The sequence below is a fragment of the Chanos chanos genome, chromosome 8 (assembly GCF_902362185.1).
Source record: "Chanos chanos chromosome 8, fChaCha1.1, whole genome shotgun sequence".
Lineage (NCBI taxonomy): Eukaryota > Metazoa > Chordata > Actinopteri > Gonorynchiformes > Chanidae > Chanos > Chanos chanos.
Window position 1 is genome coordinate 45,507,478 of NC_044502.1, and position 24,229 is coordinate 45,531,706.

At 43.0% G+C, this 24,229-nt stretch overlaps 1 protein-coding gene across 2 annotated transcripts in view; it reads left to right on the forward strand.

The window, feature by feature from the left end:
• grb10b (growth factor receptor-bound protein 10b) overlaps positions 1 to 24,229 on the forward strand; it is a 65,102-nt gene that overhangs the window by 10,915 nt on the left and 29,958 nt on the right. Inside the window, exons 2-4 of one of the 2 annotated variants that reach the window (XM_030782312.1) lie at positions 687 to 802; positions 10,690 to 10,786; positions 22,348 to 22,570. In XM_030782312.1, coding sequence (XP_030638172.1) covers positions 752 to 802; positions 10,690 to 10,786; positions 22,348 to 22,570 — 371 coding nt within the window. In that variant the 5' untranslated portion in view covers positions 687 to 751. The remainder of the gene's footprint in view (positions 1 to 686; positions 803 to 10,689; positions 10,787 to 22,347; positions 22,571 to 24,229) is intronic. The other variant, XM_030782313.1, reaches the window with a different exon arrangement.

Consider the following 24,229-nt stretch of genomic DNA (forward strand, 5'->3'; position numbering starts at 1 on the left):
TTTTTTTTTTATTTTCTCAGCACAGAACCTCAGCAGTTTGATACAAGGTGTTTTAGGGTAAAGTGCATGAGTGTTTACTTTTAGCTGGAGTATTTGTGCAGGCTGATGAGCTAATCGGATACCTTCCTAAGGAAGTTCACGTAGGTCATAGTTCAGTTCATTGAACTTGATTTATTTTGATCCACATCTTCAAAATTAAGGATATGAGGGAAGGAGTGGACAACCAGAACCCAAACCCACACACCGTGACTAAAAGAAACACTTAACCCAACAGGAAAAGACTTACCCCTTTACTGATGACTCAATCTGTTCATTCAGGGTTTCCAGAAAGAAGCCCAGATGCTCCGAGGCTTTTTTGAGCTTTTTGGAGATCAACCTCTAGCACCCATCAGAATATTTCATTATCTTGTTCAATCTGCAGGATTTCTAGAACGAACCTTCTGGAGATTCCTTTGCATAATGTATAGGTCGACTTGTTGCACAGCAACAGTTAATGTTCATACTTTGACTGTTTGGTGGCTGTTGTAGTTGTTGTTGTTGTTGTTATTGACTGATCCCGTGAAACTATTTAGGTTAAGCAGTGCTCTGTGCTATATTAGTATACACTTAGTCTTGACTGATGATCAGATGTTTTCCTTATTGTCACAGTGGAAGCTCGGTCAGTTCTATTTTTTTTTTTTTTCCAGGCTCTTTCTGGATCCATTAAAGGTGAATGTGATTTCCAGAGGAGAAGAACTGAAGAACATACAACATGGCTGTAGCCGGATGTCCGGATTATTTCTTACACCATCCAAATTATCAGGTAAAACATGTACACCTGTTTCCCAGGTATGAAGTCCAACAGTCCTGTTAACTTTCTTGCTTGTTTTAAACATTTTTAAGCTAATATGCTATTTTGTAAAAAATAGAGAGTAATTTAATTCACTTTACAGTTACTCTGAAAAAGTCGGCAGGTTTTGCACATTGCAGGACATAAGGTATAGGTTATTTCAAGCTCTGTCTTCACCAAATTCATTTGCTTAGTTATCAGAAAGGGATTTTTAGCAGGAAATGGAAGGGTATCCACCAGGAACAGTACGTCTTACATGGTGCGGTGTATCCAAGTCTTCTAAATTTCTGTTTTGAAAATGTAAACCCTTAAAATACTAATGAAGTGGGACGTGGGACTTTTAGGTGCACAGAAATGTCCTGGACTCTCACATTTCCATTTCCCCCCAGCGAACGTGGGACTCTGAGATGGTGATTCATAGAAAAGATATTGCGACAGGTTGTAGTCAATGTGGCCCATCTACCTCAGAATCACTTTAAATTTTACATATGTTTACATCTTGTCTTAAAGGACATCCAAAATGAATTTGCTGTCAACACTATTAGACAAAACTATCATGTTTTGTCCGTTTTTCTTCATCCACATTTATTAATAGCTATTATTTGTGCATGTAACTTGACAAAGGATCACTAGAACTTACTCATCTGCCATAAATCCAAAACGACAATGAAATTTACGGTCATGTTACGTTTGTGCCCTGTTTAATTAGCTCATTCTGGAAAATTCAGGAACAATTGTCATATTAATTTATGGTACCGGTGAAAGTGAACATAAATAATTTCTTCGTGCAACGCCGGTCCCCAGACGTAAACCTTGTCCAACCAGTTCAAGCAGAGGATGTTCATGTAACCGATATGCACTTTGACAGAGTGGAGTTTCAGATTGGGATGGTGACCTTGCAGACTTGCTGTTCAGTCTCGAGGTGCTTTGTGTCTTGACACTGTGTTTCTCTCTGTCCTGCTCCTGGATACCCAGTAAACTGTACATTTTAGATCACAGCCCCGGTCAACTCATCAGCTAATTATTGAGTCCTTGATTTGCTGAAGCAGCTGCGTTAGAGCAGAGAGAGATGTAAATGTGCAAAGCTCCAGACCTCAAGGAGCTCTCAGCGGTTAGAGTGCCTCTGATGGCTTTGTAACATAAGCTCTTCTGTATTTGGATGTGCATGGTGTGATTGATGTATTTTGGGTCGGAGGAAACGAATGAAAACGATGAACACACTCTTTTCTGTCCAGGACTCTTCCCTTTGTGCTCAGTACAGTCTTTCATACACTGTAACTCCTGGTAAGCACTTCAAAACAGCAGTCTCTATACCAAAGGTTTAGCTAGTTTATGTTGGCAGGAAAGGAGACTTTTGCTAGGAGAAAAGGCAAAGTTGCGTTTCCAAGGAAACACTCTTGAAATCACCAAAAGCCATTTTTCCGATTCCAACCCCCCCCCCCCCCCCCCCTCCCCTCCCCTCCCCCCAATAAATCTGCGCTCTAATCATTTTGCTTTCTGGATGTTTGTGACAGACTCATTTGCGATGTCATTGTGGTGTCTTTTTAAGATGGACCCATGGGGTTATATAACGCGAGTAAACGTTATGGGATTCTGGGCACTGCTCCAAAGCTGTGCTCTGAGTTCAACACAGGGAGCTGGAAGTTTGCCACAACACTGAGAGGAAAACTCCCTGACTGCTGTCTTAAGTGCACTGCTCAACCCGGGCCTGGGCAAATTGTCTTTCGCTTCCTTGTGTTTTCGATTGAGGGGCCGAGTTCACATTGGGTTTGTAGTGAGGGATTTGGTGCTTCTGGATCCCAATCTTGATTTAGGACACATGAGTCATTTGGTCTGTACTGAAGTGTTTGACCAGAAAAGGAAGCTTGGAAAAATCCGCTTTTTAATGTTTGACCACCGAACTCTACCAAGTTTGATGTGTTTTGGTAACAGTTTGTTAACAGATGGAACATCTGTAAATCTGTCACGGTGAATTACATTTGTTACATTTTTTCTTAACATGTGTTTGTTTTAGTTTGTGTTTTTTAAGCACTCAAGACAAAAGACAATTTCCAATTAATTTATAATTCTTTGAGTGTGTTTATTTGATATGGTTTGGTGAAGTAACCAAAAAATCATGTAATCAGTGATTCAGAAACTCTTCACAGTTGAGCTCGGGTGCAGCAGAGGATAATGGATTTTTTTTTTTTTTTTCATTTTTATTTTGCTCCAGAAACAGTTTTGAGGAAAACAAGTTTGTCCCTGCACACATGTATAAGTCCATTATATATATTTGAGATCAGATAATCAGATAATGGATAATAGATAATCAGATAATAGTTGTTCATAAATTCACACAGTGTCAGTCATTTAACAAAAGCTCAGAACCAAACCGTATTTTCGTTCCTTGTTCACCCGTGTCATGTAGTGGACATAACCCAATCACCCTTCTGCTGCAGGAGCGTTTCCCTTCCCTTACCTCTGAGCTCGAATCCTCAGTGAAAAATTTTCCACTACTGTTTCCCTGCCAACGTTAAGCTGTATTGAACCAGGGCTCCAGAGAGGCCCACGAGTTTGAGTCATGACGAATCTCTCTGTGTCTTTGTGGTCATTTGTAGACATTTGGGGAAGGTCAGATGGAATATTAAGCCCCTGAAATGATCCGCATGAACTGCAGATGTGCCACTCATACATAGGGCCCCCCCCCCTCCCCCCCTCAACAAACAACCGGCGTATCATCAGTGTGACGCCCTTACTGACTTTCTCTGTGCTGGCTGCTATAACCATTAAAAAACACCCTTCCTTCCCTGAACACATTAGTATTCTCAGAGCTGTAAATTTTTCGCGTTGAGTTTTATAGATGTGAATCAAGTGGGGAGTTTTTGCAGCATGTGGTTCCTGTTCCTGGAAGTTTAGCCTCTTGCCCTCGAGTTTCTTGGAAGTAAGAAATTCAAAAATCTGGGTCTTTTATGTTGTTTTCTAAGGAAAAAAGTTTGGTTGAGCTGAAATAGAAGCGCTTAAAAATCCCGTGGGGCTTACAAATCTGACCAAGCTCGTAAAAAACGAGAGAACTGGCTGGAAGCTCAGCACCCTCTCTTCATAGAAAACCTGGATGCTGCAGCTGACTGCCTTTAAGTAATGGTATCGTGGTGAACTTACGATCATAGCACTCTTTCGGAAACAAGTTGTTTTTAAGGTATTAAAAAGTAAAAAGCAACGTAGAAGCGCAGCATGAAACGGTACCAGGATCATATGGAAAATGATCTTGGATGAGCTACTGGATAGCTCTGACTTGACGGCATTCTTACATGGAATTTGAATCTATTTGTAAACCACAACAGTAATTGGATCCTGTTTAAAAAAAAAAAAAAAAAAGAACTGTTTTCAACCATGCACAAGTATTTTGCCAAGACAAACTTGCAAGTGGCTGCACTTGGGTTGGCCATTTTGGTTTCAAAGAGTCTATCAGAGTTGTTAAACTTAATTGTCCATTGTCCAGTGAAGTTATTCTGTATATGTCTGTGTGTGTTGTTGGATCTCAAATAATCTTGAGGGTCTGCATGCTTGCACTGTCCAGATTTAGCAATGTAGAGTTTTTTGTTTTGGGGGGGGGCGGGGGTAAATAATATGTTATGAATGTGGGCCTGTTTTTCACTGCCCTGTGTAATCCTTTCTCATAGAGGAATGCACAGTAGCTTGACCTTTCTGGGGTTTGAGACTAAGCAGGGCCAAAATGTAACCTTTCTCGGCAATAAGAATGAGGAATAGCAGGAGTCCTGTGTTTAGGGATAAGCTCTACCCTGGTCTGACATTTAAGCATCACCCTTGTGGGGGAACGAAAAAAAATAAATAAAAAAGTAAAAAGAAAGTTCTAACGTGCATTTGTGCAAAGCCACTAAGAGCTTTTCATTCCAAGCGGTGCAAAAACGTGCGAAATGACATTGTCAGTGTTATTAATCCAAACATAAATACAATAAGTCACAGTGATTACAGTGATTACAGGTAATGCACTAAGGCGGTAATGACACTGTACTAGTCATTTTCTGTAATGCACTCTGGTGACCTCCTTGCAGCCAGCACTAGTGTAAACACACACCGGCTCTGTTGACGTACGTACTTTACAGCAGTAATCGGTTAATATCCTTTTATACTGGTTTCAGAGTGGCTTAGCAGAACCGGACTGGTGCCAAGTATGTACGAACCCCAGGCTGACGAATAAACCCAAGAATGCTGTGAAGCGTTCTCTTCAGCCACATATTAACCATTTTCCCTTTTTTTCTCTTTTCTTTTTCTTTTTCTTTTTTTTCTTTTTAAACCCGTGCTTTCAGTCCTAGAAAGTTTGATTTACTGTCGGGTTTCTACACTGACATGCAAGATGCAGGTGGGATGTTTATGATTCACGTTTCAATACCTGATCAGTGATCCAACGCATGCAGGATATAAATCAACACAACCTAATTACTGGAGAGAGAGAAAGAGAGAAATAAATGTGGGTTACAGTGGGCTCCACATTTTGATGATAACATTCTGTTCAGAATCGTAATTGTCACAAGGTTTGTGTCCAAGAAGTGGTTAGTGGTTTAAAAAGAAAACCAGAAAAATCATTCCACCTGAAGTGAATCTACTCATGGGGTTTACGGACGTGAGCTGGTTCATCGTAAATGTGTTCTCTCTGTCACCCCACATTTGACATGGCATTGTCTGTTTGAAGAGTTCAACAATGGAGGGAGTGTTTCACTTTGAGGAGTGGGAAGACTTGCTTCCTTCCTGGGGGGAGAGAGAGAGAGAGAGGGAGAGAGAGAGAGAGAGAGAGAGAGAGAGAGAGGGAGGACAGTGCAAAAGGAAATTAATTTTATAATGTTTCTAAATAGTAATAATAACAAGAGGAGGAAGATACCTGCGTTGTATCAGACTTTACTGTTAAAGAGACGTCCACATCGATTCAGCTGTGATTCCCTCCCAACTTCCGCCTGACACTCTGATAGAATCAGTACAGCTGTGTCGTAAACGTGTGGCCCGGTGCACTGATTCAAATCTGTAAATCCTTACATCCCAAGGTGCAGTTTTATTAACTCTTTTGTAGGGGAGGCTCGAAGGCTTTTGTTTTTACAGTCATGCTGGTCAAATACAGTAAAAGTTGAGAGAGGAGAGATGTGTCTAGGCAGAGAGTAGGGCCTATTTCAGCGCTACAGTCTTGTCTCTGTAAAGAAAGGATAATTAATTCATAAACATATTACCCACTGCAGAGAAACTGAGCCGATTTGCATTCACTTTCAAGAGAAAGAGTCGGCAAACTTGAACAGGCCGTAATGATCCATTCACGAACATCAGAAACTTGGTTTTCCTACTGAGTAATTGAATTTACCACCTTGATGCCCGTATGAGTTTTGTGAGTAATTTGTGACAGGAATTACCTCTCAGACTGCTTAATAGACCTCACATTGTATATTTTCTCTATAACCAATTATGGAAGTGGGCATCTGTTTCCTAGCGGAAGGCAGTTTTAAGACCAATTGATTTCTAATGAGCCATCCATAACCACAAGACAGTAAACAGTGGAAAAGGTTCAAAGAGTTTTCTCAACTGAACTTTTATTTGTAAATTTGAACAGTTTTTTCTTCCCCCACTGTGCCTACTTGCTTACAACATCTGGCGTACGCAGTTAAGCGCCAAGATAAAGGAAGCACTCGAGGTGAGGAAGGATGCAAAGGTATATTGAAAGCAGGCGCCTCCACGTAGGTGTAACAGCACTCAGGTAAAAATGTGCTTCCTCAGCCAATCAAGCAGTTTCCAACCCATCATGCACTGGGGTAATGGTGCGCAGGCCACTGTTTCCCCCGTTATTTAGGTTACCGTGGCAGAGGGAATAGCTCTCTGTGACTCTGAAGGAGAGGTGATTGGTGGGGCAGGTTTGGTAGTGATGGTAGGAGCTTCAGTGATGCAGACTGCTCAGCTGTATGATGGTTAATGGGGGAGACGCGACGGAGGAGATGCTGGTATGGAAGTCTGAGGGAGAGACATCATCAGCTAGGGTCAGGTGTGATGAGAAGTGCCTAGTCCTCCACTGTAATGACTGCGCCTTCCTTGGTTGGGGATACACGTTGAAACAGAAATCTCCCCACTGCAAAGATACTATGGGATACTACAGATACTGTGCGTTTCCAGTGCAAAACAAACAAAACAGCCCTTATTACACTTGGGACTTGGCATTTGCGAGTCTAAAGCAGGAAAAAAACTCAGGCAGTGTTTAAGTGAGAAGTGGAGAAGGGTCCCATGGCCAAAGGTGTCATTCCTCACTCTGCTCTCAAGGAGCACAAGACTGCAGCATGTGACACAAGCCAAGAGAAACCTGCAGGCCCAAGTGCTTGTTTCCCCTGGAAAAGGCTCCTGGCAGCTCTGTTATGGTGTGTGGTGCATTTTCCTGGCATGGTTTGGGTTCACTCAACCCCTTAGAGAGCAAGGTGAACACCAACAAACACAAAGCCATTCTGAGCATTCTCAGTGATGACCCTCACTCTGTGGTTGAAACATTTCTATCCTCATGAAAGTGGTACGGAAGGTTCACCCACCCACCACCCACCCACAGTGGTCATTAAATGGTATACAATGGTCATATACCTTGGCCATCTCAACCCAACCGAGTATGTACGGAAAGGTTCCGGAGAAGCATCTGAGACCACCATCAACAAAAACACAAATGATGGAATTTCTTATGGAGAGACGGAGTCCCGTTCTTTCCGATAACATTCCAAACCCCTATGCGAAATGTGTGCCAAGGCAGATTGTAGCTTTTCTGGAAACTTGTTGTGGCCCAATTCCCTATTAAGAGACTTAAATTAGTGATTTGTTTATTTTGGTGGCTACAGGTATTTTTTTTTTTTTCAACCGAACCCATATTTCCCAGAGGTGTAACTGCGAAGTGAACAACATCCAAAGCCTTATTTTTTTTTTTTTTTACTTTGTCACAATGAATTGCTTAGCGCAAAATCAAATTTGCAACACCTCAGAATTCATATAAAATCACTGGGACTCACTTTTTTAGGTGTCAGGATACCAAATTCTAATTTTACATTAATGGTTAAGCACCAGCTGCGGACAATAGTTTGGGACAATGCCAAGCGAAGTTTCAAAGAGCCCAAGGTATGCTTAAAAAGGGATTGAGAGAGAGAGAGAGCGAGCGAGCGAGAAAGAGAGAGAGAGAGAGCGAGCGAGAAAGAGAGAGTGAGAGAGAGACGGAGAGAGAGAGAGAGAGAGAGAGAGAGGGTCTTGTCTAGTAAAAGCAGGGAAGGGCAGACAATGCAGTCCCATAGAATGCAGATCCCAGACAGACGAGTAAAGCAGCATTAAAGGTTGAGACGGAGTCTGGAGTTTCTGCTGGGCTCACTCAGGCTGAACTGACAGATCTTCCTTCAAGGAGTTTTGGGTGGAACCCAGCACGGATCAGTCACACTCGGCTAGTTGGGACATACGGGATTGTCCAGACACGCGGGATTTAAACTCGGCCTGGAGGAGACCATAAAGGAGATTTTTTTTTTTCTCACCCCCAGTACATGGACTTCATTCAGTCATATTGAAGGGACGCAACCCTTTGTGTGTCAAAACGGAGGAGATGCCAGAACATTTTAGAAACTGCGAGGTACAGCTGTCAAAGCGTTGTCACGTTATATGTGTTTTTTTTTGTATAGGTGCAAAGAGGTTATGTTGAAATGTATGTAGGTAGAAAACTTAGTCAGACGTATTGTTGGAGGGGGGGCATGTCTGAACGTATATATGCGAACCAAGAGGTGTGGCAACATCAACTACTTGTATTAAGCTTTTTACTTTAAGAACCTGTTTCATAAGCACTGAGGTGTTTGGCATTTGACATTAAGTCTGAAGACATTGTGTATAGTCTTTATTCGTATTTTCTTTTTTTTTAATTAAACAAACTGGCTTGCATGTAAAAATTTATTTTATTGGTTTTGTAGAAGAGGCTTTTTGGGTGGATATTGAAAGCTACACATTACTCATGAAATTAAATTTTAGACATTCAGTCTCTCTGGTGTTTTGGTTTCAACTAAAATGTTCAAAACCTCATATTAAACACTTAGAAAAAAGAACATTGTTTGCACAGACGAAACCTTTCCCTGGTCTAAAACATTAGATAAGAGTTCAGCAAGTCTGCATCTGTAAAGCCCGTAAAACAGACAAACTAAATTATTTACAAAAGCAAAGAAAACAATCCCCGTCTTCAGTTCTTTTACGTTGTGTGTAGCCGTCTTAGCCGTGAAAAATCTGCCGCCTTGCAGCCACATTAAAGGATGTCTCCGGGTTTTGTGGTTTCCCCTGGAGCACCATCTCCAAACACAAACTTGCCACGGGACATTCTGTTCCCGGGTCGTGCTGTGCGTGCTCCAATCAGCACTGCCTTTGCCGATAGCGCTCACTCATTTGTTGTACGGCGGTCGAATGAAGCTTTTGTTTTTTTGCACTTTGTCCAAGAAGTCAGGACATTCTCTGGAGTGAATGGCGATTTAGAACCTTGTAATTGAATTGAGCATTCTGCCACTTCTTGTTTACCTCTGACAGAGAGAGAGAGAGAGAGAGAGAGAGGGAGAGAGAGAGGGAGAGAGAGAGAGCGTCTCCCTGTTGCACACAAAGCGAGTCTCTTGAGAGACTTGTCTCTGAACACAATGGAGGTGTCTCAGCTGAGCACACAGGCAGGGCTTGGTTGACGAGTGCTACTTTCTGGTGCTGTGTAAACATGGCCCAGACCTACAGCAGTAACAAGGGGAAAATGAGGACAAGGCAGAGAACAGCCATCCACTATGGCTTCCACTGTGTCACTTTACAGAGAAAGTGAAGGGCACCACTTCATCTAGTAGCAATGATGCGCGCACACACACACACACACACACACGTGCATGCGCGCGCACACACACACACACAGCTGTGCACACACACTCACACTCACGCACACACACACTCTTGTAGGCACACACACACACGGGCACGCGCATACACATACACACACACACACACATGCATACTGGCGCGCGCACGCACTTGCATGCACACACACGCGTGCGTGCGCACACACACACACACATGTGTACACAGTGTTCTATGCATAAGCTGAACACAGAAGCCATTCAGGCGCTGCTGAGAGTTAGTTTCCTTGAGTGTTTTTCAGAAATGATTTTGGATATTGAATAGTGAAAGTGCTTATGCTTTTCTGGCTCAAGAATTTCAAACACAAATTAAAAAAAAAAATGTACATGACCTTTCTCTTCATTTCACATACATTACAATTAATCAAGGCTCCACTTACATCAAGATACCCGTCATTTGCAAAACATGAGCATTTCCAAATTTTTGCTGTACATTTTTCAAAAAATTTTGAAGACTTGGATCCCATTCAGAAAGGGAAAAAAAATAGTGTGTTCTGACACATGACGTCAGTCTAATCTGAACATTGTACTAATAAAGTGAAAGAAGTAAAGACCAGATTCATTTATTTGCTTGCACTTTGCGTGTGTGTGCGTGCGTGTGTGCATGTGTGTGTGTGTGCATGTGTGTGTGTGTGCGTGTGTGTGTGTGCGTGTGTGTGTGTACATGTGTGTGTGTGTGTGTGTGCGTGTGTGTGTGCATGTGTGTGTGTGTGTGCGTGTGTGTGTGCGCGTGTGTGTGTGCATGTGTGCGTGTGTGTGTGTGCGTGTGTGTGTGTACATGTGTGTGTGTGTGTGTGCATGTGTGTGTGTGTGTGTGTGTACATACATGCTACACATGGCTGAGAGTTTTAGGCAGCGAAACGAAGGTGAGATGCCATCTGTGTTCTACTGTGATGGTGGTGATATGATTAAATGCTTCCGGCGTGACTGCACTATTGGCTTTTGTCTCAGCAGGACAATGTAGATCGGGCTTCCAGTCACAGACCAGCGGATCTAATTGGGCCAAGTTTCCAGCAGTCCGCCAATCGGAACTCTCCAAACCATCAAGGTACTGTAATGTTAACATTGAATCACTCTGAGGTTCTCCATTTGCTTACTTCTGAAGCACACTTTCACTTTGGCATGCTTGCATATGTTGCCCCAAAAATCTTCAAATCAAAGTTTACATGTCTTTTCATCATGGGAAATTAAGTGAATGTCCTTAACTCGCAACTTGATGTCATTATTCTCACAAGTGTGTTGTATGAGCTACAGAGAGAGGGACATATGTCTGTGTGTGTGTGTGTGTGTGTGTGTGTGTGTGTGTGTGTGTGTGTGTGTGTGAAGGCGGGGGCTGTTGTAGACGCCTTTTATAACAGAAGCCTCGCTCATTAAGTTCAAACTGGGATATATATTCAGTCCTCTTCCGCTGTAAACTTTTCAACAGTTCAAAGGCTTGATTTGTATAGACGCAGGGTGCCACTCTCATTAAGCCTCCTATCTAATTGTGGCATACAAAATTCAACCATGATAATCGGAGCATGAGATTTAAGCACAATATTGCCTCAGCATGGGAGATACAGCTGCATGGGTTGGTGGGATGTCTGACAGTGGATGAGAAAGCTTGGTGTTGTCAGAGAAGTAAATGAAGCAGAACAGTTTCATTTGAATTCAGGCAAACACACTGTACGGAAATGATGACCTGATGCTTAAAAAAGACAGAATAAAAATAAATCAATATTAAAAAGACTTTAAATGTGTGTGTCCATGCTAAATACACTGAGATGTATAGCTGATCATTTCGCGCTTTCAGTAATACAATCAAGATCAACCTGAGTATTAATTGCTTAATGAACCGAAAAGCCTGGCTTGTGGTCATGGGCATGTTCAGGGCAAGGGTGAAACACAAGATTCAGGGAACACTGTGTTCTCAACCCCACAGACAAAAACACACAGCGTGTGAAGTACAACCCCAAAAAGACTCCACACTTTTTCTATTGTCTTTCCTGAGCCCTTTCTGGCACGATGAAAGTAAACTCGAGGGTTAGCGAAGACCGAAAACAACAAACAAAACACAAACTGAGCGGTGGAGTTGATGTAACCCTAAACAAAACCTTAAACCTTAACATAACCTGAACAAAATAAAACAAACGAAAAACGCAGACAACTGGTCTCGTCTCTATAACTAACTAAACGGACAAACAAAACAGGACAAAAAAAAATAAATACAAACCAGACTTACAGTCTGCACATTCACCGTACACAAGAGAGAGCACCATACCCAAACATAGAAGCTTACCTTTATGATGACAAGTACTCCGATGTAATGTGCAAAGGCGCTTTTTTTTTTTTGTTGTTGTTGTTGTTTTTTTGGTGTTGGGGGGTATTTTGATCTGCGCTTAAAAATAGAAATGCCTCGTTGGTTTACTTTGCTGACGTCCACAGTGCGGCATTTTGACCTGAGCTCCTTTCTGCTGGTGTTTTAATCACCCATGACGCTTAAAACTTGTTTTGTTTGGTTTTGTGTGGGTTTTTTTTTTTTTTGGTTGTTTTTGTTTTTCCCTCCTGAAACCCCACTCTTATGCGCTTATGGGATTTTGATAGAGCCCTGGACCACTCTCTCTGTTTGTCGACACCCTGGCTGATGCTTTCACTGAGGGAACAGCCGTCTTCTGGTGAGGTGTGTAATGTTAGACTTATGGAGAAAATCCAGAGCAGTACCTTTACATCTGAGATTTTTCTTTCTTTCTTTCTTTCTTTCTTTCTTTCTTTCTTTCTTTCTTTCTTTCTTTCTTTCTTTCCTTCACTAAGTAACTTCCACATCCCAAGACCTTTAAATACTTCTTTTGATCACATTTTGCTAAGTAGAGATTACCTCAGATTTTGCGAGGGGAGTGGAAATGAAACAGAAAGAGAAAACCGCCAAACGCGATTCGTAAAACTTTTCTTAACAGGGCCGCTGTCATTGTTTTTTAACTCAAACGTTGATCAGTTGGAATATTTACCTCCTCTGACTAGTCATCTTGTGTTTGAGTTTGCCAGTACACCACAAAAGCCGTTAGCTGTGAGAATTCTGGGCAGAATCTGTCCATTAGGTGTAACTGAAGTGCTACAGATCTGAGCTGTTTGCATGGTAAGGGACTGTATGTACGCATGGCTTGCGCTACTGTGTCATTGTGTCATTTGGTGCTTTTGTGGGTTTTTTCATTCATTTTATGATAGGTCTGAGGAATTTGCAGCTACTGTTGAGTTTAGTTAGCAGTTTATTCACATACCCTCTCGTAAAATCATCGCATCAGATTGGGGTTTGGTTTTCGCTGTGTAAAACTGTGGCGCACTTTGAATAATATTCAGATATTCAAGGTCTCATCTTTTTTTGAAAACAACAGCCTTAAAAAAAACCCCAAAAAAACAAAAGCTCTCTGAAATAAGTCTTCTATCCCCTCAGACGACACGTCTATTCATCCATTCTTCACTTTTATGTTGTTTTGTCGCTTTTTCTCTCGCTCCTGCCCTCACTTATTCGCAAACGGGAAAAAAAAAAGCCAGCCATCACCCTGTCATAGGAGGAGAGGAGATCTGAATGTTCTAGAAAACTCAAAAGATGTGCTTCATCTCTGCCGTGAGAAAGGAGAAAAGAGTTTCGACAGTTTTATACAGGTATTTTCATAAAACATCATGTGCAGAGACTACCCTGAGTTTGAGTTATAGACTGCATTACTTAAACAAAGACAAACCACTTAACCATTCGGCGTAACAAAAACCACCCCCGGGATTTTTGTTTCTCACCATCGAATTGTCTTCTTGCTCTCTTTCACCCATCCATTAAAAAAAGGCCCGTTATAGTTTGATGCTTGCTTCATGAAGCGGAAGAACTTATGATACCTCTCCCATAAACATCTTAAAAGACCTGTCAGAGGTACCTTTGACAGATATACTCCACTATTGCATTTCCCCGTAGTCATCAGTGCCTCAAGATATGGGTTCGGATGAAAAAAAAACCCCAAAAAACGAATAAACCACTGTCGTTCAGTTATTGATGTGTAATAAATGAAGACTTTTCATGACTGTCGCATGTAGTCAAAGTAAGTACAGATGCAGTGTAGTATAAATGGTTACCAGGGTGCTAGAACAGGTGTAAAAATAGGTCATCACCAGATTCCACCTGCTGGAAAAAAAAAAAAGAAAAAGAAAAAAGGAAAAATTTTGGTGTGGTTGACTCAAAGCTGCGTCAAACAAACAGGCCCAGTTGCCGAGTAATAAATCCTACCACTACAACCAGTATATGCTGGTAATCCTGTTAATCCCGTCTCTAGTAGAGATATTAACTGTATCAAGTATTATTATTAGAGATATTAACTAGTCCTGCGCACAGAACAGAGGACAGAGGACTTGGCAGTAGAGTGCTGTGAAGTGACTCCAGACATGCTTTGCTCTGAGCTCCCTGGGTTGTTTCCCCCCACCCAGCTTGGTTTTGATGAAATCTCGGACAACAATATCCAAGGCAGCACATTCCACGAGAGAGAGAGAGAGAGAGAGAGAGAGAGAGAGAGAGAGAGAGAGAGAGAGAGAGAGAGAGAGAGAGAGTGTTTTAGTGCAGTGGGCGGGTGGGGCTTTTTTTCAGTTTATACTAGGTGATATAAATGAACCGGGCTCATTAAACTGATTAAGACATTTCACAAGAACAGGCACCCCTCTAATCCTGAGCGGGCTTTGATTTTCCCGCCTCTCCCCCATTCTGACCCCCGCATTATTTCACCTCCAACCATATTCCCTCCACCCCTCGGGCACACCCATCAGCAGGGAAAGAGCTTTCAAGTTGACTCGCCATCCAGCTGTGACGCTAACATGAATGATGCCCACTTCGCACCCAGCCGTGCGGCTTCGCTCGGGGTGGTCACGCCGATAGCATCTCACGCATTTAACTCGTTGCTTCATCTGCTCTTTTGAAGTACGAAAAAATTATTCAACAGTTGCCTCAGAGCGTAACTAAAAGCATTAATGTTAGCTTAGCACTGCAATGTTTGAGCACGGGCATACTTGAGGACTGGGGGGGGGTGTCATATGTATCAAGTTTCATGTGCTGTTCTAGGATCAGTTTTTGACTCTTGTAGTTCTTATAAATACAAGTATGTGGATTAGAAGAAGAAGAAGAAGAAGTATTTTATTGGTCACACACCAGAGCAGTGAGCAGTGAAATGCAGCCTCCGCATTTAACCTGTCCTATACACCAGTGAGCAAGCAGCGAGCACACACACACACACACACACACACACACACACACACACACACACACACACTCTAGGAGCTAAAAGTAGTGGGTGGCCGCAGGCAGCCAGGGACCAACTCCAGGTCTTTTTGCCAGCACCTTGGTCAAGGTCACTGACAGGAGTATTAATCCTAGCACACATGTCTTTAATGGTGGGAGGAAACCAGAGCAAACCCACACAAACACAGGGAGAACATGCAAACTCCCGACAGAAAGGACGTAGGACGGCCGGGATTCGAACCCAGGGCCTTCTTGCTGTGAGGCAACAGTGCTAACCCCTGAGCCACCGTGACGCCATCAAGCCACCGTTAAGCCCTCAGCCACCGTGAAGCTGGTCTTTGATCAGCGCTGTCAGTCTGAGGGGACGTTTGATGCACATGAATCCTGACATTAGTGTGCTACTGTGTCAGACCACATAAGTGCCCCCCCCCCCCCCCCCAGTGATGCTGAGCGTACACTGTTGCACTGTTACACTGACTCATTCACTCACATTGTCCCCTTCTCTCATTCATTTACATTCTCTCTCCCTGTCTGTGGGGAGACCTGTTGGCCTACTCCTCCCCTTGGTGCTGGTTGTGCTGTGCCATTCACAGTTTCCATGCCCCACCCACCCCCCATATGCTCCACACAGCAATATACACCCACCCACCCAGACATACACACACACACACACACACACACACACACGAAAGCTGCACTTTACAGTTATACTATGGATGTGAAAGGAGAGAATGGGTCCACTGCCTCTTTTCATATATGAGGCTTCTGTTTGCCTTGTTTTGTGGTACATGTCCTCCAACCATGAGTTCCTTCCGTTCTTCTCCTCTGTGGGACACCCCACAACACCTCCCCCTCCCCACGCCACCCCCACCCCCCATCCCCTTCCCTTTGTTTACACTCAATTTGTGTGCTAATTGTTAGCGGCTGGATGGAGGCTGCCAGACCCAGTTGTAAACACACTGGGATTGGAAAAAGTACTTCTAAAACTTGTGTGAGTGTGTGTGTGTGTGTGTGTGTGTGTTTGTGTGAGAGAGTGTGTTTGTTTGTCTCGGCCGGAACCTGCATTAATCTCGATGACATAAATTTAACGTTTAGCTACTTATTCTTGTTTATGGATTAGCGTCTTTGTTGCATGGCGTCACCGCTCTGTTGGAATTAGTGTTCTTTGTCGCCGCGTCAGACTCTGCTATAATGTCATACCGTAATGAATGCGTACATTCCTGTCGTCAACGGAGCCATATGGAATTTAGCTAATATAATGGTCTATTTTGGCATTGTTCTCATTGGAAGCATCCAGAACTGCTTTTATGCAGATTATCCCAAGCTTTGTCTGCCCTCTCTTTTAAGGTATGTTAACAGCAACGGAACAATGGGACAGCTTGGATTTTTCTAATCATCCGTTGGAATGTTAAGAGAGGGGGCACGTCGCGGATGCCAGCCAACGCCCCCACCCCCCCGCCCAAAACCCTATCCTATCCTCCATGTCTCAAAGTCATGGCTCAGTAGGTCTCAGCAGATAAACAGACTCTTTCCCCTGGATTCCATACCAACCTGAACAACAACTTTATAACCCCCCCTCCAGTCTGCTTTTCTTCTCTGATGCCACCTGCGACGCCAGCTGCACACATGCATGTAGACGACCAGGCAGGCAGTGTAAACACAGTTTGGACCGTGGTGAGTCAGGGATCCCGCCAGGGATACTGCAAATAACTGAAAATTCAGCAGAAATGCCCCAATATCCAGTGAAAAATGGTTACGCCCTGGTTTTAGTGTTGGGTCAGGCTGGCTTGTATTTGTTTGATAATGACATGTATCAGATCACGTAATGAAGGAAAAGCGTGTTCTGACTCACCGTTGACTTGCTGTAGAAGTCAAATTCACGTCAGCATGACATGGCTGGACTCCTGACTCCTCTGAGTCATCAGAGCGCTAGCATTTGACGAGCGGGTGTCACAAGGCGGTTTCAAACACTGCACACATCCAAACTTGCGCAGCATTTTGTAATTATACCGACGTGTGTTCATGTGTGTAAGATCATATAGTTCACGCAGGCAAATTTAATAACACAGCAGAGACAAACCTATTGTTGTGACTTCCAAAGAACTTACCCTTTCTGCCCAACAACATCTTGGCAGGAATAAAAAACAGAGACGTTGCAATATCTAATGAAATTGGCTATCATACCATCTCACCAGACCCCAGGAAAACAAATCTTATTTTCACCTTCTGAAAATCTTCTCGTATGCAGACCAAGTCTGTTGCTGGAGTCTCTCTGTATCTGAGTTAAATGATGATCTAGCCATTATGTTCTTTATCTGGAGGGTAAATTAGGTTAGTGAGCTCTGTGCCAGTGACGTTCTGTGAGTTTGGTGAAAGCCTCACACACTGTCTGCTATTAGAAGTTGTTGAGTGCAGACTGTTAGCATATGTGGGTGTGCCAGATGTCTGAGCTGTTCACATCAGTGTGGATTTCAACTCTGCTTGATCTTCCCGGGAGGTTTGAGTACCTCAGCATGGAGGTATCGTGTTAGCGTTTCGCGTTCACTTAACTTTCGAGAAAGGGAATGGAACGGTCTTGTTGAATTAACCTGGCACCGCACATTAGAATTCCCTGTGATCAGTGAAGTCGAAATGTTCCCAAGAGGTTGAAAGTGTAGCATGCCGTGCTAACGTTTTCATGACGCCTCCGGAAGCAAGGTTTTCTTAGGTTTATCTTATGTTCTTGTGTATGTCTGTTTTCTTAGGTTTTCTCAACATAACCATTTCAAATATGTCCAGATTCACTCTGGCTGTAAACAGGATGCTTTGCTGCTGTCTTCCTCCATTGCATTTGGTTTGATATTTTAATGGAGGCTAATTTATGTCTATAATACTGGCGTGGACTGTTTGCTGAGACTGCTACGTGTTTGATGGCCACAAATAAAGGTGTTTATGTTTCCCTGAATGTCTGCCAAGACTCCGGTCATTAAACGTCTATTTTCTAAATGCAGGGAGCCATAGATAAACAACAAGATTCCCTGTCCTTGCATGCATGATACAAACAAACAGGTGTGAAGAGCAAGATTGTTCATCTGAGGTGAAGACATTTGAGGCGAAGACACTTGTAGGAAGAGGGAAATGACCAGCGACTTGACTTTTCTCACACGTGTCACCCTGTTCTGTCCTGCACCTTTCTGTTATTGTGTCAAGTTGTGAGAGGACTGTAAATTCATGCGCCCCCCCCCCCCCCCCCCCATGTCATGCCGCCATGCCCCCTCCCCCCCCATCTCTTAAGTTTTGTTGCTTCACTGATGTGTTTGTAATTGCTTTTAAACACCTCAGTCATTCCAAGAGATCCCAAGATATTGATGCTAGGTTGGTTCTGCCGCACAATAGTCTTGAATAGGGAGCGATGCATGTCGAGTAGCTGCGTGATAAATTTGCACAAGTTCTTTTTCATGATGAACGTTTACCTGGTTAAAACTGGTGACATATTGCAACACTACTGCATCCTCATTCCACACAAACCTTTGTATTTATTTAAAAACCAAGGGAGAGAGAAAAAGCTCCATCACAGAGTGTCAGATGTCATGTGCAGATTAGCGCCCTCTGCCAAACAAACTAGACATTGCACTCTGCATCTTCCCCCTTGCAGACGTGGTGTCAAGACATTTCTGATGTTTTTCTCCCTGTGCTGAATGTATCAGTAATGGATTGTATTAATCTCTTAACCGCTAAAACAGCATACAATTACACTGAGAATTAGAGTAAAAATAAAGAAGTTTAAAAAGAAAGGAAAAAAAAGAAAAGAAAACTAGCAGATCAGTGGATTGGATCTGCACTGGTGCATGAGTTTGATTTAGATTTGTGCTGAGATCTGACAGTAACCTTTGCTCTTTGTTGACAGTGTAACTAAACACAACTTAAGTCATTCAACAAGAACAAAAACATTCAACGAGAACGAAAACAAAAAATAGGCTATGCTTTGTTAACTGGTTTCTTTATAACTTAACAGTTAACACTTCATGCGGCACAGAGCTAAACCTTTCATTAAAACCAGTTAGACACCGGCCTGTTTCAGAGTAACATGCGCACAGATCTTGTTGATGTGTTAAGGTCAGATGAGCGATACATTTCCCACTAAAAAAGGTCGTCCCTCACTGGTGGAGCACTGGTCCCTTAACGGCCATAAATGGAACTCTATATGCTCTAATGAGATTTACTTAAGCCCTGACAGTAGACCGCTGGGTTAACTAGCCCCGCGTTACATTTTCAACTGAATGAGTGATGAGTCATATTTCATTTTATACATACATACATACATACATACATACATACATATATATATATATATATATATATATATATATATATATATATATATATATATAAATAGAGAGAGAGTTAGATATATATCTTCTATCTACTCAATGAATAAATGTAATGTGTGTGTATGTATATATATATATATATATATATATATATATATATATACTAGTGGTCAGTACATAGGTTGTCAGAGTGCTCCTCTGAGCCTGCAGTGGCTTGTTTGGGAAGGGACAAGCTGTACCCACAAGGGTAGTACACACCCTCCTGGTTTGGGGATTTTAGGGGAGTGCACCAGGCTGGATAGCCATGGCAGGTGTGGCAGAGAGCTCCCCCACCAGGGTGCACTCACTTCACCCCTTGACATCCAGTTCACCACACACACACACACAGAGAGACTAGTTTTACTGGTTTTACAGTAGACAGTTAAGCTCAGAGAGTGAATCTCGGTTAATGATCAGGTGCACTGTAGGGTACACTGGGAGAAAAGAGACATCTGTCACTCATCCAGAGCCCATGGTTCTTTGCTCTTTTGCGTGACTGTGCTCTATCTTCTCACAGCGCTAAGGCCTCTATGTGTGTGTGTGTGTGTGTGCACGCGTGTGTGCACGCGTGTGTGCGTGCGTGTGTGTGTGTGTGTGTGTGTGTGTGTTTAACCATCCAGGATTTATAAGAAGAGACTAGGCTTACCTATCTCTATTAATACCAGGAGCTTAGGCACCTGTGATACAGCAGATTACCTGGCATGTTTTCAGGGAAGGTCCCAGAAAGGTCATGTCCTGCTGCTGTCTCTCAGCTGTGGAAGAAAAGAACAGATTACTAATAATGTGACAATGTACATTAATGAGGGCCAATTACTAACAGTGTGACAATGTACACTAATGAAGGCATGTTTTAATGGCAAGCTTTTCCTTTTTTTAACAGTGGTTGATTTTGACTGAAAGACAAAAGAAAAAGAAAAATTATAATGTTTGTCTAATGTTGGGCGTCTGTCTGCTAGTCCGATGTTAATCCACATAGTGATGTGGAACAGGGCTAGGTTAACCGTTCTCTGTTCAGTGTTTTTAGATGAGGGTGTTTAGGGTTCAGTAACCCAGTGCTAATCCAGCGAGTGGGCTGTCCTACTGTTTTAAATTCATTGGAAGTGGCTCCTTGCCCTTTATCAGATCTGTACTTTGGAGGACAGCTGCACCGTGTCAGTCACCCTGAAGGGGGCATGTCCTCTGACTCCTCAACAATAAAAAAAAAAAAAAAAGGGCACTTCGTTGAACCTGTCGAATGGAAAACGTTGCGTCAAGTGTCGATTGACTGAGAACACATTTACGATGATGATGCACCAGCAGAAGGCAACAACTCACTAATGAAAATGGATTGTTTAAAAATATTATTTTAAGTCGACAGATTTTTTTTTTTTTTACGATCTGCTAAAAAAAACATACATGTAACAAATTAGTTTGGAAATATCAGAATCAGAAACGCTGACTGCAGGAGATGCATTAAACTGTAAATGAAACTGCACTTTACAGACTGCTTCTGTCAAAGGCAGTTTCATACTGTGTTTGACGCTGCAGATGTTTTTGTTTGTTTGTTTGTTTTAACTTTTGTAGTTTAAATTCACCTGTGGATTTTATTTCAGCTGCCTTGGTGAGATCTCTTAGCATCTAGAGTTAAAACAAAAAGAGAGTGCTAAAGCCCTCTGTCTGTGTGTGTGTGTGTTTTTTTAAGCATTTGTTGACGCTCTGCTGAGTCAGAAAGCTACCAGTAGCTTTTAGCAGTTGGGCTTTAATCACATTCAAGCTCTTGTCTGATCATTTGACTACGCTGCGTGTGTGTGCTGTCTTTGCCCACGACTGCACTTTGGTTACATTAGCGGAGTACATGCAGACTCACGCAAAGCACAGAGAGCCTTATAATTACTGTAGATCATTTTTACCATTTAGAACCTGAACCTGATGACCAGATTTTAAAGAAGTGCTGTAAAGAACATAAAAGACCCCATCCAGACCATGAAAATGCATGTGTAATTGTTTGGCTACCTCTAGTGGTCACATACTGAAATTACAACATAAAGTGCTCCTGAAACAAAGCAGCCCGTTGGACATAGACAGGGCTTCTCTTTTGGTCTCGGTGTCTAATAATAATACACATGATAACAGTGTTGTTTTACCCAGCAGGGGTGACACAGCCTTCCCATCATTAATATGAATTCTCTATTAAGAGTTGTCTGTACAAGTTTATATGCTTTAGAAATAATTTGTGCCTGTATAATGGTTATAACCCAGTGCTCTCAGTAACAGTGTAATGACAGAGGTACATAAGATGACGGGTAGAAAAGGATGCCAGTTCCCTGTCGTTGGCCAGGTCTATGGCACTTAAGTATTGATCATCAGTGTTTCATATGGTGGAGCTTTATGGGGTTGTCTTTCACTCTCTGCAGTTCCGTGCGGTCGATTCATGACGCGTGCCTTTTGATGAAAGGGAGGTTCATGCCATCCCTGAGTGAAGTTTTCCTATGTGTGTATGTATGTGTGTATGTATGTTCTGTTTATCCTTTTTAGAGCAAGCAGACCGTAGAATTGCACTTATCTTGCATATGCCTCTGTGTGGGAGCTGTCTCACTGAATGCATTGTGTGTTGATAATGTCTTATTTAAGGATTTTGTTGTCTGTTGTATATTTTATTTAACGTAGTTCTTTATGCTAAATGTTCAGGGATACATAAAGTAACTCTTTGTCTCTTATGCCCCCTCCTCCCCCCTCCCCTCCCCTGTGCCCTCTCTCTGTCTCTCTCTCTCTCTCTCTCTCTCTCTCTCTCTCTGTCTCTCTCTGTCTCTCTGTCTCTCTGTCTCTCTCTCTCTCTGTCTCTCTCTCTCTCTGTCTCTCTCTCTCTCTCTCTCTGTCTCTCTCTCTCTCTCTCTCTCTCTGTCTCGCTCTCTCTCTGTCTCTCTCTCTCTCTCTCTCTCTCTCTGTCTCTCTCTCTCTCTGTCTCTCTCTCTCTGTCTCTCTCTCTGTCTCTCACTCTCTCTCTCTCTCTGTCTCTCTCTCTCTCTCACACAGAGGATGACGTGGATCTGGAGGCGCTGGTTAATGATATGAACTCCTCTTTTGAGAGTCTGTACTCTACGTGCAGTATGCAGTCTGACTCTGCCCCCCTGCTGCACAATGGCCAGGCTCATCGCCCGACTTCTCACCCCCACAATGCCGAGCACACACACACACACTCGACCTCTCCCAAACAGAGGCTACGCCGCTCCCAGCCAATGCACATCCTGGCAGTCAGGTACTACGCGCACACACACACTCGACCTCTCCCAAACAGAGGCTATGCCTCTCCAAGCTAGTGCACATCCTAGCAGTCAGATACTGCACACACACACACACACACACACACACACACACACTCCCAAACAGAGGCTATACCTCTCCCAGCTAGTGCACATCCTAGCAGTCAGATACTACACACACACAAAAGACAAAGCAACTAGTTTGAATGTTTGTGCTATAACACATACTCACTCCTCCTTGGTTCATACACATTATTGGCGTCAGGTGCTATTGTTTTACACACACACACACACACACACTCACACACACACACACACACACACTCACACACACACACACACACACACACACACACACACACACACACACACACTCCCAAACAGAGGCTATACCTCTCCCAGCTAGTGCACATCCTAGCAGTCAGATACTACACACACACAAAAGACAAAAGACACAGCAACTAGTTTGAATATTTGTGCTATAACACATACTCACTCCTCCTTGGTTCATACACATTATTGGTGTCAGGTGCTATTGTTTTACACACACACACACACACACACACACACACTCACACACACACACACACATAGAGAAAGCAGGGCAAACTTTTTGGGGTGTTGAAATATCTCAAGAATGTCATGTTTTAATAAGTTTTTCCATAACACCTCCTTAACAACACCATTGGCAAAAAGCTGAGTTTCCATGACACAGAAATCCAGTCTCTGAATGTTTTGAAATTAAGCAATCCCCGCAGGCCAACTGCTCACGCTCGCATGCACACACATACACACACACACACACACACACACACACACACACACACACACTCACATGCACACACATGCGCGCGTGCGGGGGCACACACACATATACATTCACATATAGGAACTCACACACACACGCACTCAAATATACGCATGCACACACACACACACACACTCACATATACGCACGCACACACACACACACACACACTCGCATATACGCCCGCACGCACACACACACACACACACACACGCGCACACGCACACATATCCCGAGTTCCCACTTAGCACTCAAACATGTTTTAATGACTGTCAAACTATGCCTGACTGGTTTTCATCTTGGCTCGGATCACAAGTAGCATCATAATGTTACTCTATTGCTTCAGGTTATTCCTCTGGTGCATCAAAAACCTCAAAAAACAAATTGCTTCCATTTGGTGAGTGGGAGAGCATGTTTTTCTCCTCAGCTGTTGATGAAAACAGATACGTTCTGCAGCGCTGCTATTGGAACAGTTACGGGATGAACCGTGTTCTGAGCAAACTTCCATTCGGGTTCGCGCAGAGGTCAGAATTCTGTGCCGACCTCCCGATCACACGGCAGTTCAACTCTGAAGTTCTCCACTTCAAAAAGCCACGGTCGCTCTTCCGAGGAAGAGTTTAGAAATCGTGGAGAAATCGTGGAGAAAATGCTCAGGGCTGCAGAGTTCAGCCAGCGTTAGCGTGCCAAGAACGGAAGGAAAAAAAAAAAAAAAAAAACTTTGACAAAGGCTGACAATGAGCGGTGGTTGGTCGGGTAAAATTCGAAAACCCCTGTCCTTTTTTTGTACTCTTCTCTCGCAGCACGACTTCAAAACTTTTCTTTTCGTTTTTTTTTTGATGGAAATTGC